Source organism: Gymnodraco acuticeps, unplaced genomic scaffold, assembly GCF_902827175.1.
Source record: "Gymnodraco acuticeps unplaced genomic scaffold, fGymAcu1.1, whole genome shotgun sequence".
Classification (NCBI taxonomy): Eukaryota; Metazoa; Chordata; class Actinopteri; order Perciformes; family Bathydraconidae; genus Gymnodraco; species Gymnodraco acuticeps.
In genome coordinates, this window is record NW_022989977.1 from 26,800 (window position 1) to 46,215 (window position 19,416).

General features: G+C 44.7%; 2 protein-coding genes across 2 annotated transcripts in view; both read left to right on the forward strand.

The window, feature by feature from the left end:
• The window catches only part of LOC117543243 (glutamate receptor ionotropic, NMDA 2D), a 30,712-nt gene extending 15,211 nt beyond the window's left edge, over window positions 1-15,501 (forward strand). The window contains exons 9-15 of the mRNA XM_034211388.1: window positions 667-792; window positions 1,632-1,861; window positions 2,215-2,375; window positions 3,707-3,776; window positions 3,888-4,005; window positions 8,057-8,292; window positions 9,175-15,501. Coding sequence (XP_034067279.1) covers window positions 667-792; window positions 1,632-1,861; window positions 2,215-2,375; window positions 3,707-3,776; window positions 3,888-4,005; window positions 8,057-8,292; window positions 9,175-11,781 — 3,548 coding nt within the window. The 3' untranslated portion in view covers window positions 11,782-15,501. The remainder of the gene's footprint in view (window positions 1-666; window positions 793-1,631; window positions 1,862-2,214; window positions 2,376-3,706; window positions 3,777-3,887; window positions 4,006-8,056; window positions 8,293-9,174) is intronic.
• Window positions 11,840-12,367, forward strand: LOC117543200 (probable serine/threonine-protein kinase samkC). Its single transcript, XM_034211319.1, has one exon. It carries the CDS (start codon window positions 11,840-11,842, stop codon window positions 12,365-12,367), a length of 528 nt encoding a protein of 175 aa, XP_034067210.1.
• Window positions 15,502-19,416: the final 3,915 nt, after the last annotated feature.

The window sequence follows — 19,416 nt, forward strand, 5'->3', positions numbered from 1 at the left end:
TCGTGTCTTCACAACTTGTAGTTTCACTCTGTCAGCAGACTCGAGGCTCTGGCGGGAAAACATTTATTGGCCTATAGACTGCATCAAGATGATTGTTAAAAGAGAAGCAGTGTTAGGGGGAGCTATTTTCACTGCCTATGGTGCTCTTTCCCTTTGTATACAGTATATAGTACATAATGTGCCAGGGTTATTAAACGCTCTTGATCCTTCTATAAACCAGTTTTTAATTACCATGATCTGAAATCTGACTGTAGTTTTAGTCTTCAATCATATATTGAGTCTTCTCTCATCTGTTCTAAGTGCACAGACTGAACTCGGAAAGAAAGCTTTTATGTGCTCTGCTTCCCGCACTTGAAATAGCCTTCAAAAAGACTTGAAACTAAGAGAATTGGCCTCTCTGTCTGATTCTAAAGCTCTTAAAGGAACAATTGTGAACAGATCTTGTCACTTCGAATAGTTATTTTAACATTATCTACAAATTAATGTATTTCTGTGTTTGTTCTTGCTGTGATTCTTTTGCAATGTATTATGCTTTGTGAAAGTGATAGTTCATCTCAACTAATCTGGAAAAACAAATAATAATGATGATATTAATAATATATGAATGCATGGTTTAATAAGCCCTTGTGTTATATGTTAATTTCCTCCCTTTGCTTTATTTCAAAGAGCCCTACAGTCCCGCGGTGTGGGTGATGATGTTCGTCATGTGCCTGACCGTAGTAGCTGTGACCGTCTTCATATTTGAGTTCTTCAGCCCTGTGGGCTACAATCGCAGTCTCGCGAACGGCAAGAGTGAGTGACGGATCAAAGATGTCAGTCTTTCTGTCTGATAGATGGCTCTGCGTGCAGTCCGCTGCTTTTGCCACGGGGATCAAATTCAAATAGGATTTTTTTTGTATGATAATGAATTTTTTTGTTTCTTTTAAAAAAATTAAAAAAATCTTGCTGTCTGATTGGTCAGTTGTCACATTCAGAATGCAGCGATTTACATTTTGAATGCGCTTCCCTAAATCCTTTACTGTGAGTGTGGCGAAGAGGACATTTTACCTTCAGTATGTTGAACTGCATCCAAGTATTCTCAATATTGAAGCAGCCATTTATTATTCAACAGCATAGTTTGTACCCCTGTGATATTCAGTATGCCTGATACCCGACTCGCCTCTTTTACTGCATGATTGCTGTGCTCTACATAATTTTACCTCTCTGTCATCCTCCTATATATCCCTCTCATTCACTCTCATCCCTCTCCTTCCTTCCTCCTTTACTCCTGTTGTATAAAGAGTGTTTGATCCCTTTGAATGGTGACTTGCACCATGTGGTTTAATCATTTGTAAGATTACAAACTGTAGCAGCTGAATTGAAGGCTGCAAACCGTAAAACGTATAGTCACCGCTTTGTGAGCTTTGTTGTCAATGAGCAAATGAGGTATTTTCATATACAGTAAACCTATTTTACAGATCATTCAGTGAAGTTTAATATGATCGGATGCATCTGTAGTCACACATTCATGAATTCACAATTGGGCCGTGTACGGGCTGGATCTGATCTAGAAAAAAACTAATGTTACAACAATTCATTACGGTCTCTTTTTCCTCTCTTTTTTATATTTCCCACTGCATTATTTTGTCCAGAGGCTGGAGGCTCTACTTTCACTATAGGGAAGTCGGTATGGCTTTTGTGGGCTATTGTCTTCAACAACTCTGTGCCGGTGGAGAACCCCAGAGGAACCACCAGCAAGATCATGGTGCTGATCTGGGCCTTCTTTGCTGTCATCTTTCTGGCCTCCTACACTGCTAACCTGGCTGCCTTCATGATTCAGGAGGAGTATATTGACACAGTGTCAGGGCTCTCGGACAAAAAGGTACCTCGTTGCCGGAATACTGATTAAGTAGGGGGAAAGCAGAAGGAGAATTAAAGTCTTAGAGTGAGCCAAATCCGGTGCATTTGAATGTTAAATTGATTAAAGCGTGGGAATTTAGAAAATGAATAAAATCGCATTTAACATAACTCAATTATCACAGTTCTTGAATGCTTTAAAGTCAGTACTAAATGCTTCTTTAAGTCCACACACTGCACTCTTCTGAATGATTTGACTGTGCATGGAGTATTGTAAGTCTGGAGAGTGGACAGAAATAGGTCAGACAGATTGGTGCACAGCCTGGTGTGTCTCATGCCCCTTCCGTCTTCCTCCCTTGCCTGCCTTTGCTCCGATAGTTTCAGCATCCCGAGGAGCAGTACCCACCTCTGAAGTTTGGCACGGTGCCCAATGGGAGCACGGAAAAAAACATCCGCTCCAACTACCCAGACATGCACCAGTACATGGGCAAATACAACCAGAGAGGAGTGGAGGACGCCATAACGAACCTAAAGACTGGGTCCGTCTGCTTCAACATCTTATTCATTCCCTCACTTTCACCTGTTTCTTTTTTTATCATCTACTGTCTCTTTGTGTATCTGCGTTTACATTCAAGCATGCTTTTCAAACTTTTGTTCCTAAGATCAGACATTAGATTTGATAAACAGAAAGTTGCTAGAAAAAGTTCACACCCTCCTGTGGTAAACCTAAAACTATATTTTTGTTTTCTTGAGAGATTCAATCTCTATGCCAAATAAGTTTACAAGGCAGCAATAACAACAACCAAGATGCTCATATAACAAATTATTAAGTACTAATCAAGAATAAAAAGTCAAATCAATGTTGTGCCTACAAACAGTCAACTCTATTTCAATTACCACATTTAATTGTTTTAATGTTCTCCCTCTCTCAATAACAGGCTATTATTCGCAGCTGCATTCTTTTCAACTCTGAATAATATTTCACATATTTTGTCACACCTTCTGCTTTCCTGCACATATTCTCTCACCTGTACTCTCTTTCTATCTCCACCTTCACCTCTCTCTCTCCACCCACCCGCACAGTGAGAGCAGCACTCCCTCTTCAGTTCCTAGTAGAATCTCTATCACCCGTCATGTGTCGGATAATCCCAGTTTACTCTTTCCTAAGCCCCTGTCATCATTTCTCCCTCCCCATTGCCTCCACACCACAATTATGACTCGGTGTTAAATGAGAAACTCCTGCTTTTCTTCTGCCGTCTTTTTTCTCTTCCCTACTGCTTAGCCTTTCATTCTTCTCAACCCTCATCTGCTCTTTTATCTTACCATTTCTCTCTTTTGGTCCATTCTTTCCCCTCCCAGTGTGCTTTCTCGGTGTGTCTGTATTTAAACTTTATAATCCTCATCACTCTCCGGCTCTATCCCATGTCTTTTCCCCCTGAAGTGTGTAAATCTTGTTCCCTTCTCTTTCTCTCTCGGCCTCTCTCTCTCTCCTGTCACTGCGCTCTTCGCACCATATAAATCCCCACCACCCTCCTCCTCCTCCTCCTCCACCACCTTCCCGCTCCTTCTTACTCACACATATTTCCCTGATCTCCTCCTTATTTTATTCTCCTTGTTTTCACGGTTTCCGCCAAACCTGCTTTACTATTCCATCCACCGTTCCTTATTCTTGTTATGATTTAACTGTTCATGGCCTCTCTATCATTCCGTGTGCCTGTCTGCTGCATATGTTTGCACCCTAACTCTCTTCCTAGGTACATCGCAGAAATCCACCTTTCTTCCTCCTCCCCATGCCTCAGCCAGTCTCTCCATACCTCTGCGCCCTCTCTCCCAATAAATGATGAATGAATTCTCCCTTCATCCCTTACAGGAAACTCGATGCTTTTATTTATGATGCTGCAGTATTGAACTATATGGCCAGGAAGGACGAAGGTTGTAAGGTAAGGACACATTTACACAGGGCACTTTTGCTCACATACTAAATTCAACGCACACATATGCCTGTCTCTTGGCCAGTTTTTGACCCTTCTGCACATTGTCCTTTTTCCAAGGTGATGACCATAGGCTCGGGGAAGGTTTTTGCCACCACAGGCTACGGTATCGCCCTGCACAAAAACTCACGCTGGAAACGTCCTCTTGACCTGGCCCTGCTGCAGCTGGTGGGAGATGGTGAGAACGATGTGAAGGGGAGGGTGGAGCGGAAATAATTAGAACAATGGAGGGGCAATGGGAAGGTTATGGGTAAAATGACAGGATGGAGAAACGAGCGACAGAGTAGCTCTAGGTTGGGGGGTGGATGGAGGACACAGGGGGTAGATGAATGAGAGGATGAGAAGTGGATGGGGGGAGTGCAAGATGTGGTGAGAGTGATGGCTGTAAGGTGTTTCGATTGTGTGGGAATAATGGTGTGTAGGAGAGGGCTGACGACGATGGTTGAGAGGTTTGCAGGGCTTTTTATTGGCTACCAGAGAGGAGGGGACAAGGAAGGAGATGTAGAAGCAAGAGGTCTATTGTTGGTTTCAAGCATTGAAGATATATTTTGACTTTGATGGTGAATGTTCAAATGTCACTCCTCAATTCAATCATCTCAATCTATCCCTCTTTCCCTTCTTCCTGCTCATGGGGTTACTGGTAGCAGACAAAAATGTACTTGTTTGAGTCAGTTGTCATCACAAGTCGGTGGTGACAGATTCAAACTCTTTACAGATTAGCTGATACTGACAGAGAGAGCGAGGAAGTGTGAAGTGAAGAGTAAATACAAAAACAAAGAGAAACACCTGAAAATACCCTGAACATGAGATGATAGCACAGAAGCAAGCAGAGATACAAAAACGGATCATACAGAATAATTAGATAATTGACAGCTATGGCGTATTATTATTATACTATTTGTCCGCTGCAAATACATGTGTATACAATTAATACGTGGGAGGACAGGTCCTTGTTTTGACAGAGATAATCTGTTCTTTCATTAGTTGGCAGTTCAGTAATGCTTGATTCCCATTTACACAGTTTGCCACACGGATTTAATGTCTCAATCGGATGCTGCTTGTTTGGCTTTTTCTTATGTTTTTAATCAGCTTTGCTCATGGTGTAGCGGACAAAGCCCTTTAGCTGTTTCTGGCACACGGACACTTTAGCTGCTTACACACTGATAATGCCAATTTGATGCCAATATCTATTAAATAAGACCATGGTCTGGAGCTGAATGTTGGACCTTAGAAACGTGTGTGTGTGTGTGTGTGTGTGTGTGTGTGTGTGTGTGTGTGTGTGTGTGTGTGTGTGTGTGTGTGTGTGCTAGAAAAACAGAGAGCCCAGACAGCGTTGACATGCTATGTCTGTTGTTTATTTTAATTTGAAGTGCATTCCCTTGTCCTTGCTTATGTTCTGTGCACCTCTTAGCATCAGCTGTGCACGCTGGATGGATCTGGGGAGTGTTGAACGCTGAGGTTTCTGGTTGTAGGCAGGCATTATTGGAGTGGATTACTAAGGAAGAGGATTAGTTTGTTTGGATGTGGAGGGAGGGAGTGGGGGGTTCACTTTCAGCGTGCCCTCAAAGAATGCATCTCAACAATCGCCCTGCGGCTCAAGGAGTCTGCATCACACCTTCGGCCGGGCTAAATCATGTCACAGTGTTACATCATTATTGTACCATGCCGTGTTGAGTCATATCATTTTACAACTGCATTAGAGCGGCACTAGAGAAGTCCGCCGAGGCTTTGTCAGCCCTGTGAGTGTATTGTTGCTCCCTCTGGTGATTCATGGCACGGCTTTAAGAGGAGGTTCATTGATCTCAGTACAACTTGTATACTGATAAAGGCAGAACTGCTGAGTTGCAATAATCCCTTTTTCTCCGCTTATCAGATCCCCTTCTATTTTTTGCATAGTATCAGGATTTTGATTCGAATAATATATTATTCAGTGAGTAGGTATTAAAAAAATGTGAGAAGCTGGGTTTACAGCTTCTGGCTCGCAGGGCGGGGGGGTTTTTTCTCTTCAGAAATCTTGCAGTGAATGCCAAGAGGTTTGTCATGTTGTGATAAAAGCACAGTATTGTATAGGTCATGGTTTACTGCGCAACAACTATGGAGCTCAGCATCTCTGGACATGTCTGGCACCATGCCACATCTGGCACAATGCAAGCATGCACACAGGCACTTGCACTTTACACCCAAATACAGTTTCCTTTATTAAATGATGTCTTTGTGCTGCATGCCAGCTTCGTGTTTGCAGTGTGCCAGCTCTACCTGACCTGAACTGCCAGTAACGACAGAGGTAGGGTGTGGATTTGACACACCTGTCAGATTTGGCAGGCATGAGCTGGCTGCGACTGAGAGCTAGAGACAACTGCCATCACAAAGGCCTAAGGGAGGAAAGAAACCTGCGTGGTGAAAAGAGTCGGATTGTAAAAGACGGAGAGGAAGAGCCACAAGATGAATCACTGGAAGTCAAATGGCAGGAAAGCCAGGAGATGAGACTTAGAGCTTGGAGAAAGGATTCGACTGGAGCTTGTGAAGTGGAGTACAGACATGAGACTACCTGTTTATCTGCGTCTTCACTAGGACACTTGCTGTTTTCACTTCAGGCGCCTGTTTGGACACACAGCTGTTACTGAAGGTCAATGACACCGATAAATCCTCTTCAATTGAGCTCCGCTCCGGAGTTAAAGACTGCATTTTGTGTCTTGGACTGTATGTTTGTATGAATAAATCAGAGGAAGGGAGTTGTTACCTGAGTCTGCCAGTGGGCTGCAGTAGCGCAGTGTCCATCTGTTGCTGTAGCTGTAGCTGTAGGCCACGGCTGATTGGCTAATGATGTTCTACAGGAGACACATTAGCCAGATCACACAGATGACTGATTAGGCAGAGCAGAGCGGTGTAGTGTTGCAAGTGGGTGTGTGACTTTTAAACCCCACTCTAGCACTTTGACTTAGGGATAGAGCAGAGGCTGTAACATGCAGTTAAATGCAACCTTCACACCCGGTTATTGCAGGGCTGCTCATCCTAACATTGCTATTAATGTAACAGAAAGCTCTCATTATGAGTCCTGTTGGAGAATACACCTCTTTAATTCCACCATGAATCATGCACTACATCTTCCAGCTGTCCATCACTATGGTTACACCAGCAACCCCTGCAGCCAATCACAGGTTTAGCAGGGCAGCTGAGATTCGTTAGGCCAGTGAGATCATAAATGAAGAGATGGGTAAAGCGGTCTTTCCTGGTTCCTGGTAGGTTAACAGATGGGAATCTTGAATCCTCCAGAGCTTACCACCTTGATGGAGATTCTGACCATCCCTCCAGCACAATTAAATGATTATGATCTTCTCCCTCTGCCTCTGTCTCTGTCCCTTCCCATCATCTCTCTCTTCACAATTGTTCCTCTTTCTTTCTCCTCTCATCCTGTTCAAGCTGAAGAAGAGTGTTCTTGCAGTTTGTCATAATGACACAATCTCAGCTTCTCATCCTCCATCTCTGCTTCCCTTGTTGCAGCTCCCTCTAACTCGCCCCGTGCCTCTGTCTGTCTCATTTCCCCTGATGCGCTCGTGGACAGAGAAAGAACGCCGCTTCCTCTCTCTCTTTGTAAAATATTCTTCTCAACTCTCTCATTACCTCTCTCCCTCTCTTCCATGCTTGTTCAACCTATCCCACCACCTCACTGTGGCTCCTGGTCTCCCTCTTCTCCTCCTCTCCTCATTTACTCTGGGTTACAATGTTGAGATTAGGTTGTCGGTGCCATTTTACTTCTCAGTGCTGCTTCATTGTTTTGGACTCTCTCTTTCTGTCTCGGGCGCCAACCTCTTTGTTACTTTGGACACAGTGCTGCTTTTTGTATACTGACCTATGACCTTGAGAAGTCACCTTGGATAATGGGCAAATGGCAAGCAATACTGTAGACTTGTACTTTAGTGCTTATTAGCCTTTTCTGTCTCCCTGTGTGCCCCTTGTCTCTTCCTATTGCCTCTTATATCTATCGTCTGTCTGTCCTTCCTTTCTGTCTCTACAACCTTGAAATAACCTCTACATCCTACCAACATGATCCTGTCTCTCACTTCTTAACCCCTTTACCTCTTGTATTTTCCATTCTTAGTTTCCATTATTTTCTTTTTTGTATTAATATTGTGCATTTCTTCCTCCTCTTATTTTTCTGTATGTTATCCTCCTTTACTTGTACCACCTTGTACCTTATTCATTTCCCGTCTCGTCCTCCCCCCTTCCAGATGAGATTGAAATGCTGGAGCGCCTTTGGCTGTCTGGGATCTGCCATAATGACAAAATTGAGGTGATGAGCAGTAAACTGGATATTGACAACATGGCTGGTGTTTTCTACATGCTGCTGGTGGCCATGGGCCTCAGTCTGCTGGTGTTTGCCTGGGAACACTTGGTCTACTGGAAGCTGCGCCACTGCATGGCCACCAGTTCTGGCAAATTGGACTTTCTCCTGGCAATCAGCAGAGTAAGTGCTTTTGTCTGTCAGTGTGCGTGTGTGTGTTCAGCGCACAAAATGTCTTATTCAGAGGCATTCAGAGTTTAAGCGTCTGACATTTTTATATCCACATTTCAACTGCTTATGTTTTAACTCCATTAAAACCCTTTTTAGTGGCATCGATGGGGTGTTTTAAAATTATAGAGCACTTAAACTACTCTTATCAGGACAACAAGATTGATACCAAAGCTGTGCATGTAACCAGATGCACACACATGTTCAAGAACATGTGTGCCCTTATCTCTTACTCAGTCTGAGTGTGAGAAAAGTGTGAGGTCTAGGGTCAATTCAATTCCACTCAGTCAATTCGGGAGATTAATTGAAATTCAATTCTGCTCACATCCTGGATATGCTGTTCCTTTAACAGTGACCTTGACAGAAACAGCCCACACCATATGCATGTGATTATTGTAGCTACACAGATAATAATGTCTTCTTTTTCACTATTGTGGTAGTAATTTATGCATTTATGTATGCAATTTCATTAGGCAAACAATGCACAGCTGCACTATAAATAGGAATGGATGTTTTTCTGAAAAATAGCAATCTTGCATTACTTTTGATAACTGGAACTTATTTGGACTTCTGTTTTATAATTTTCATCTCATCCACTTTCTCTGTCCCTATATCTCGCTTGTACATTCAGTAATAGAATGTATTTTGTACTTGTGGGGCATCTGTAAGCATGTATGTTGTTAAATCTTTTGCCAATATATTCCTGCAACATTATCTCGAATAAAACTTTTAGTTTGTATACATTTCCATTTCAGGAAATATTGTTTATTAAATTGTATTCCATGCTACACTGCATTTGAACTCTGTGTTCTTGTTTTGTGCTTCCTTTTTTCTCAGGGCATGTATAGCTGCTGTAGTTTTGAAGATGAAACAACGCCAGGTGGAAGTAAAACTTTGCCAACTCATCACCACACTGCGATGGTTACAGTTCCGTCCAAGCCGCATGTTGTCTCAACGTCTAAGACCAACCCAGTCATTGCCATGGCGCAACAGCAGCAACCACCGCAACAGCAGCAACCACAGCCCGTCTACAAGACACCTCTACCGGGCTCTCCTCCCACCGTGGTGCATTCTGGGACTGCACTGGGTCCCTCAAATGCCCCCATAGCTGGTGCACCCCTCCCTTGTTCCACTTTCCTGCCCCGGTCAGACCGCAGACTGGCCGTGGTGGATCGCTGGAGGCTGCCAAAAACCGCTGCAGCCACAAACCCATTGGCTGTAAGGGGGGCAATCACTGACATGGGACCCTTTGCCCAGAAAGTCCCACCAAACTGGGCTTCAGCTGCTGGAGGGGGTGGGGGACTTGATGGCTATAAGAGATACTATGGTCCCATTGACCCTGAGGGACTGGGGCCCTGCATGGAGCAGCAGGCAGGTTCCCAGACCCCCAAGACTATGCCCAGGGGCCACCCCCAGCCCCCTCCAGCCAGTGTGGCCTTCTATTCAGAGAAGGGCGTAGATCATGGGGTGGGGAAGAAGGTGGTGGGAGGTGGCAGCGGAGGTCAGGGGAAGGGGGCCGTTAAACCTCTGGGCACTCCCAGATTGCCTTCTAAGAGTCAGGCCCCTCTGCCCCCTACACCCCCGCTGCCACACCCCTCTCCCCCTCTCCCCTCATCCTTCTGGAGGAAGCGCAGGCCCAAGAAACCCAAAGAGCCTGGAGGGCCTCTGTATGAGAACATTTTGCCACTGGGGCGGAGGGGAGGAGCACGAGATGGAGTGAGAGAGGGAGGAGGGAGGAGGGCACGCCCCCTCTCTCCCCCGCTCTCACTTCCTGTGCCAGTACCCCTCAGCCCCTCTTACACCCCTCCTTCGCCCTCTGCATCTTTGCACTATACGTCCTCCTCGTCTTCGTCGACCACCTCGTCCACATCCACGTCCTCATCTGCTTCATCTTCCCGCTCGACCTCTCCCACCTACTCTTACAGCTCCTCCAGGAGCACACGGGACAGGACTGGAGGAATAGATGGAGAGGATGACGATGACGATGAAGAGCTGACCGAAGAGTCGAGCCTCCTCCTTGGCAGGGGGAGGGAGAGGGAACGCTCAATCATCCGGCCTCGTTCCTTCAGCCAAGGGCGTCTGCCACCGCCCATTCCCCCCAGAAAACCCCGCACATCCTGGGGTGACAGAGAACGGGAACGAGAGAGGGAGAGGGGGGGAAGCCAACTGTCTCAGCTCCAAGAGTGGTGGGCAAGCTGGAGTGAGAGAGAAAGGGGTGGAGTAGGTGGAGATGCTGAAAGGCTAAAACGGGAAAAGAAGAGGAGGAAAGAGAAGGAGAAAGAGAAGAAGAAGAAGAAAAAGAACAAAAAGAGGAAAAAGAGGGAAGAGAGGGAAAAGGAGCGAGAGAGAGAAAGGAAGCGGCGAAAGGTTAAAAAGAAGAAGAAGAAGGAGCTAAAGACAAAGAAAAGGAAGAAATCAATTGGGGGGAGACGCTCCGAGCCAGAGGAGGGAGATGGAGAGGCAGAGAGGGAAGGGGAGGCAGAAGGAGAGATGGAAGGGGGAATACAAGACTACTCGTTCTCTGCTCAGTATCGGAGCACATTTGGGGAGAAGGGACGGGATTCTTGGGAAGGAGACAGGGTAGAGAGAGGGAGGAGGGAGGGAGGAGATGAGGGCAATGAACAGGAGGACAGTAGCAGGGGCAGGGAGAGGCGTCCCAAATCCTCACACTCTCATTCCAGACCTCGTATTCCCAGTAAGCGCTACCCGAACCTAAACAAACTGCCTGCATCTGTAAAGTTTTGGGTGAATGGAAGAGGAGATGATTCTAACACTCCTCCAACCTCCCTCCACCCACTGCTGCCCTCCTCCAAGAGGAGAAAAAGTGGAGGGGTAGAGAGAGATGACAGCGGGAGGTTAGGAGAGCGGCGTCCTTTGTTAATGCATTATGAAAAAGAGAAAGCACAGACTAGAGAAGGGCCGTCCTTCCCTGAGTGGGACTCTGAGGATGAGGAGGAGGATGAGGATAATGATGATGAGGAAGAGGAGGAGAGGGAGAGACAGAGGGAGAGAGGGAGGAGAGTAGGTAGGGGGGCAGTGTCTGAGTCAGAGAGGGACAGGGCCCGGGCAGAGGACAGTTATTCAGATGAGGGCTCGTCAGGGGAGTTTGGCCGTTTTGAAAGATACTGGGAAGGAGGTGCAGGGGGAGGCAGCGCTGGAATAGGGGGCATAGGCGGGGGAGGCTGGTTCTTTGGCACTTACCCCTCCAGAGAGAAAGGGGGGAGTATAAACAGTCGGGATGATTCGTTACTAGGAACTCGGGCAGAAAGGTGGATTGGTGCTGATTTCTTGGGTTCAGGGCCAGGAGTAGGTTGGGGCTCAGGGGGAGGGAGTGGAGGACTCGGCTCCCAGTGGCCACCCCCCCCCTGCAGCCTTCCCTCCACCGAGGAGGTACTGGTCCATGGACAAGATCCCTGTGAAGGGAGAGAAAAAGTGGAAGAGTAGAGGAGGGAAGAGCAAGGGGCGATCTCGAGACAGAGGGGGAGAAGCAGGACGAGCCACCATGTGTTCCTGCAGCCTTTACCCACAGCCCCATCCTTACCCCCATCCCCACAGCCGCTCGCACGCCTCCCACTCCAAGAGAGGAGCCACAGCGCTTTCACACAGCCAGGAAGAGCTTCTCCCCCACTGCCACAGCTTCAGCGGGGGTTCTCGCCCCAAGCCTCTCCCCCCAAAACCAGATTCCAGTCAGGCCAAATCAGGCAGCCAATCTAACCTCAGCCTCAGCACACAGCCCATGGACCATCCCCCTCAGCCCTCACCCTCGCCCCCCCAGCAGCCATCCATGTCTCCCACTTCTCTCCCGGTGCCCATCCCGCCTCCACCCTCTTCATCCTCCGTCCCACCCCCAGCAGGGGTCGGGATGGTGGGCCAGGCTCAGGCTTCGGCCAGTGCCAAGCTCCAGTATCAGAGACTTCGCTCGGTGCCACAGCCACGGAGGTTCTTCTCCCCACACCTGCCACTCAAAGCCAAGAGCCTTTGCTCTCGCCGAGGGTCGGCCCACTTCTCCAGCCTGGAGAGCGAGGTATGACAGGGGGACAGGAGAGAGGGAGACGTGGGAGTGAGCACCACTACGATTGAGAACCGTGGTGCCATGGCAGCTGAAGCCAGGGACAACAGCAGAGATATGGCTGCCTTGGTGACCATTGGTAATCAATTGGCGACCATCACTGCAGGAACTAACATGGACAGTAGTTCTACTGCGAGCACTACTCTGTGTGAGAGCAACGCAACCGCCACCCGCTCCATCGTTCGCGTTCTTGTGAGGGCGACAGTGAGACGCCACACCAGGGTGAGCTACATCCGCTTGGATGGTTCCCATGACAACGAGAGTGAAGGCGAGACTGCGTTTGCGGGGACGGCAGCTCCCGAACTTCTCCTCCGCTCAGAATTGAGCTTTGTGATGTCATCTTCGGTTCTCCTCCCCTCCCAGAGTCACAACTATGGATAAGAGTAGTGTCCGACTTGTGAGTAATGATGTCATATTTGTACACACAAACACACACATGCACGAGCACACACACACACGTACACACAAAGATGTATGCTCAAAACGTCTCCCTCCCTCTGGCTTTGAGAACACTCCTCTGTGGGACGTGAAGAGACCCACACTCTCCCAAAAGATGCCAGTGCTTGGTCAACGACTCTGGCTCCTTGTCCTCATTGGCTGTTGGCTTTTGAACTGGATTGGTGGATTACTTCTTGAAGAGACTGCCCCCTCTTCTTCCTTTTTGTAAATCAGTTGATATAAAAAGCAATGCAGTCAACTCTCTCATGCACTCTGCCTGAACACCTTTCACAGTGAGGAAAGTGCGATTTATTTGCCCTTTGACCTCCTTTGACACCATCAGACCCATCTAGCTCCACCCCAGGACCACCATCTACTTGATGTCATGTTTTACTAAAAATACTTTTAATCAGATTGAACCCCTTCTCCTCCTGCCTGCGGGAGCTTGTCATTTCTCCTCTGGTCCAACCAGAGCTGCTCCAACACAGTTGAGTATTTGAACAACAAACTGAACTTTAAAAGAGAAATAACAATAAGAACAAAAAAGACATGTAGCAGATTTTTTTTACGTCTGTCTTTTCTTTTCTTTCTTACTCAGACTTTTCTCCTCTTGCCCTATTTTTTAATATATGAATATATTTCTCTCACTGTGTTAGTGTTTTAATAAAGAGGAGGCTGGATGTGGCTAGTGTTGGAAGTGGGAATAATTTGAAAGCAGTGCCAAATTTCCGCTCAACAGCTTTTTAGCAAGATTGATTTCCATGAAATATGTTTTCATAGATATAGACCCATCTTTTCTTTCCACACGTGAACAATGCATACTTCACCATCATGTAAGTGGAGCAAGTGGATGATTGGTGCAATATCTGTAATTGGCACTAGATGGCTGCATAATATTCAAATTAGCTTTGAAGACAATTGTGCAGGAGGCTTGTAGTAATTTTAATAATTGTAGCTACATGTTACAGAGCAAGGGGTGTGCAGCTATGAACTTTATTATTTTTATGAAAGTGGCCAGTTAAGATTTATCAAGATGAAGTAAGGGGAATTAAAACCAAGTGCAGCTCCCTTAGGATGTTATTGTATTCCACTTTTATATTGCAGAGTTTGTAGATGATGGATTATATGAAGCACAAGTTTCATTGTATTTTTCAGACATGCGTGCCATAGTTGTAACTGCACAATCTAACGGAAATATATTTTGCTGATATGTGTAAAACTATTACCTTGATGTTAATTCATATTGCTATTATGGACAATAAAAGTCACCGTTACCAAGGTTTAAATAACAAAGAACCACAGATACTTGTGCTGGGGAAATGATCCTGTATTTTGACTATTTCCTTTCGGAAAATACAGGAAGACTGGACGATATACTGTGAATGTTTTGAGATCCAATTTGAGGTGCATATACAAGAGCTGAGATGTCACTGAATGCAATCAGTATTAACTCCTGTTATCAAGATTATCAGATGACTGTTTGACTTTGAGCAATATTCCCACCTTCAATGTGACAGCGATGCAATGGCACATCTGTTTGCATCTGAGACATTGTAATTGTTTTTCCTCTAGATCATTTGTTTCAGCCAGAGTCAGATGTTCCACATCTTCACTGATCCTCTTATAGGTACAATCAGTGTAATCTAATTTGCTCATATGTAATAAATTAGTTAAAGTCCACAGCACCTGGCTCTGGCTGACCAATATGAATACCTAATGCTATGTGTTCGAGGGAAAGTAGTGAACTGTAGCATTGTACCTTATGTGAGCTGTGCCAAAAGCCATCTACTGTGTAAACTGTGCCAATGTTGCCAACATTGCAATGCATAAACCCCATTTTCATAAGGTCAACATATCCACCTCATTTCTCACACTAAGACCAGCCACAGCCCAGCTCTTCTTCTATTGTAGTTGAATGTAGCTTTGACATGATGTAGCAAAAGAACACCTACTTTTAGACTTTGTAGCTTTTGGATGCTGTTGATAATGGCTAGATGGAGGGGGGGGCGGGGATGGGGGTGTTGACCTGCTATGAGAGGGACTGTGCGTTGTGTTTGTGCATGTCGTCACAGATCGAAGGGTTAGTTGACCTTCTTAATTCCCCTTTTAACTACTCCTTTGCCCTAAGATGAGGGCAGACTGTACCTTTTATCTGCACATGGATTGCTTTTTATCTAGGTCTGTGTGGGGCAATTTTGAACAACAATCTGTCTTTGTTTTTTAGAGAAATGCTTTTGCCATTTCCCATTCTTTGGACAGCCCCAAAATCACTGCATGTTTAGCTGAATGAAATCTCAAAGATTTGTGGTGGGAGGGTTGTGTAGTTCAATTGTAGCAAATGCTTAGGACCCAGGGCAGCCACCTTTCAGTGAGGTAGTACCTTCGCTCACTCTGCACCACCAACTGTGGAAACCACGGCAACTGTTCGACTGCTTTCTGTGTAGTAGAGCAGCCATTTTCAATCAATCAACAGGGCTTTAACCTGGTATGTCATTGAGCATTTTTTATTTCTATTGAGGCGCTAATACTTAAGTCTGTGACTGCATGAACAGAAGTGACTCTTAAAAACCCTCTGGCTTATTTATTTTTGTTTTATTTATTTATTTTATGCTGAGAAAAAATAATATATTAAAATATACTATGTTTTTGAGAATGTACCATGTTATACTGTGATTTAACTGAGATATTTTATTGTATGAAATTATCATTTGAATTCTATCATTTATCTATAAAGAAATATATATGTACAAATAAATATATACATATATATACATACAGGTATATATATATATTAGTTAAGTTTGGTATATTTGGAGGAAGTGTTAGATGAAATAGTTTTAAATGTTTTAGCTTTGTAGCGATTCTAGACACTGAAATCATTTTTGAATTTCGATTCCTCCTATATGACTGTGAAGACATTAGTGCCTGTGACAAAAAAGACAAGTAAAAATGTCTAAACTCTCTATTCATCTGTATCTACTATAGCTATCAGTCTGTCACTCCTCTCGTACTACCTAACATCACTTTTTGACACTCGCTGCTTTTACACATAAGTATGTTTCTCTCACACAGTTTCCTGTCTCTTACTTTCTGCTGCTTTCCTCTGCAGTTCATCCTCCTGGTTTTCATTAACAAGCTCTCAACATCTTTCACCTCTCTTTTTAAAGTTTTATCATATGGTGATCACATCTCTTTGTTAATTAACCCGACCATCGACCTTTCGCTTTTTTTCTTTCATCACTTTTTTTTTAAATCAGCTCATTCCTCTGTCCGTCTCTCACTTAGCAAAAAACAGAGACCAGTAGATACTGTGTTCTTGCTCCTTTTGACTGATTGTTGATGATGATCAATTAATTGATTGATGAAATAATTAATGAACAATGTTACTATTACTGATGTGACTGAAGTGTGTATCTGACGACCATGCCACTGTAGCAAGTCTGGGCTGTACCACACCACCAGCGAGCAAATGAGGCCACAGTTGCTATGGTGTTGCCATGGCATTTTCATGGTGTTGCCATGGTGTCCTCTGCACCGCCACCACCTGGTGCCTGCTGGGTAATATAGCATAATGTCCTTCACTTTCCCCAAAGCACTGGTCAAAGATCTGCTATGCTCCCCTCTGCTCAGTCCTGAGCTTAATCGGTGTAAGGTGAAATATTCAAACACTCCCTTTGTAAGAGTGCTGAGGGGCAGCATGGTGGTGAAGAGTATGCTGTCTATGCTGATCTAGACTGGACTGGTTTGGCTTGAAGTGTCTATGATAAAGTCTTGATATCATGTTGATCACCCTAATCCTTAAATCATCAGCTTGTGCTGCCCTGCATGTAATTCCAAAAGCTTCATATCACTGATAGCCTCAAACCAGTCAGGACAGACTTGTGTCTTTACGTGTGTTTTTCTCGTACTTAATGTTCCTTTTTATGTTGAAAGGGTACATGCCATTTACTGTATGTGTATAGCATGTGCATCAATCCTTTGTAAAAGCCCACTGCAGCATGATTCTGTAGCACTCTCCTTTCCTCTCCCTCTATTTTTCTTCTCCTGCTTTTTCTGAAAACACTAACACACACTTTGCTGTGCATGCATATTTAACACACAATGCGCATATCACTCAGCCAATGATCCTCATCTTCCTCTAGCCCTCACTAAGCTGCAGCATTGCCTCAAGTAGTCCGATCATCCCACACAGGAACATGTGTGGTTTCACACACAAAGCACGCCACACACAAACTGTAGCTTCTCTAATTTCTTAAAAATGGAGTCTTTTGTGGAAGATCTGGTTCACAGATTTGGTTATCGGAATAAGTTGAGTAGATTCTGTGTTATGCTGGTTTCAAGCTTTTTGTCTATTGAGTTTGCTTTATAGTCCTGCACTCTGCTTTGCACCATCCTGCCTGTTCTGATCCATCAATTCCTGTTTAGAGCAGTCAGGTTCAATCTCTTTTTATTTTGCTGACTTGCCCCTCTTTTGATTTACCATGTTCCCCAAATCTGCTTTGATTCATCAGATTTACTGTCTGGTCAAATTGTGTGTATTGAACAGTCCAGTCCAGCCTAGTGCAGTGTGCTCCAGGCGAGACTAGTGCCTGAGTTTGTAAGAGATCCTGGTGCAGCCTCAAGCTCATCCCCTCTCTTTTGGCCCGTTACCTGGGAGGCAATACGTGTGGTGCTCCAGAATTCAAACAGGGTCTTCATTGGCTGATTCGGCCATGAATTATATCAAGGAAACACAGGAGTGCCACACGTTGCACTCACCAGGTCTAGGGTTTGCATGTTGCACCATGAAAAGCTTATCCTTCCGCAGTGACAGGGCACATATACCCACAGAAACCAGTGTGTGTGTGTGTGTGTGTGTGTGTTTTCAGCATTGTGCAAGGCCCAGTTCTGCTCTAGCAACCTCGCCAACACTATAGGCCTTCTTATGGGTTGCTAAGGCGGGTTGCTAGTAGGGTGATGTTGCTCCTAGCCCAGACTGGTCTGGTCTAATGCCCTAATTTAAATGTGTTAGTTTATTTGACATTGTCTGTCTGGGGTGGGGCTGGAGGGTCAGTGCTGCACTTACTTCCTGAGAATTGCTTCATAAAATATGATTCTCTTTAATTAATGCCAGTGGTGCTGTGTTTCCTTCCATTTCTTTTGTCACAAATGCGATTATAAATAAGGGGCTTTGAGATTGAATTTGTGCCGTGTGTGTTTTTCTCTTGTGATAGTATTTTCCATACAAGCTATTACCCAGTCAGAACTCCTTCAAAGTAAATTTATGGAGAGCTACAAAGAGTACTTTCTTTGGCATTCTGACCGGCAGTCCTCTGCCAAATTGTGTGTGCGCTGTATTCTGTGTGTGTATGTGCATGCTTGCTTGCATATATTTCTCAGAGGTTTCTCGGTTCTTGTCAGACTTTTGCTTTGATCTGGCCAGAGCTGACCTAACATAATCAACTGCTTTCCCCCTCAAAGAGAGCAACACACCTAAAACTCTGCATCAACTCTCAACCTCAACTAACAGCGGCCGAGTCCGAGCCGTCTGACCAGCTCTGTAGAACCACAACAAACAGATGTGTTTCTGCTGATCAGAACAGCATTTCAAACAGTCCTGACCTTGATGCAGCTTTTCTGGAATTCATCCATTGACCCGTGTTGAATAATGTTTTCATAATAGCCTTTTAGGTTATTGTTTTTTCTTGTGGTGTCTTAAGGAATAGATCCAAAAACAGAAAAAACAAACAAACTGAATCTAAATAGTTTAAACTTTCATCGTCCTTCGTGGAAAATCTTTAATCTGTTTCAAAGCTAGTTATACATATCTTCACAAATACGACTAAGTTCTTCCTCAACCAAGCATGACAAAACATCTAAACAGTACATGACATATGATATTCTTCAAGAGTGTTGATGGGGATATTAAATATGTTTTGCTCTGCTCCCGATGCGCCTGCGATCTGCTAATTAGCCATGCTTTGTCAGCGTGATGGGCTAATGGCTAATTGCATTGTGAGGCCTCTGTGTGTACATGCAGTAATGACTTAACGCTCTAATAAGATTGAGTTACAGGCAGTTGGATCAAGGTCCCCACACACTGATCTGAGGTCAGTGTTATGCTTTCTCTCTAATGGCTGTGATGGGATAGTGGAGGAGATAAACTGATCTTTGATCTCCCACGTGGGAGTTCCTATCAATCATACGATCATTTATCTTAGTGTTGGGAACGGTTAGATGCCAGCAGTGATGTATTTGCTTTAGAGCTTTTTTATGAATTATAGAATACAGGAAAATACTTTCATTTGATTATATGTACATTATATCTAGTGAATGCTACTCAATTATGCGTTTTATATTGAAGTTGTAAAAAAAAGCATGATCTGGATTGGTCAGTTGATTAATATCTGCACCCAACACAGCTATCTATCTCTGTTCAACTCCCCACCTGCTCCATTGTTTTCCCCTCCATCTTTCTTCTCCTCTTGCTACAACACCTCCCAGTCTTCAATCACTTCTTCATGGTCACACACACACACACACACACACACACACACACACACACACACACACACACACACACACACAGTACA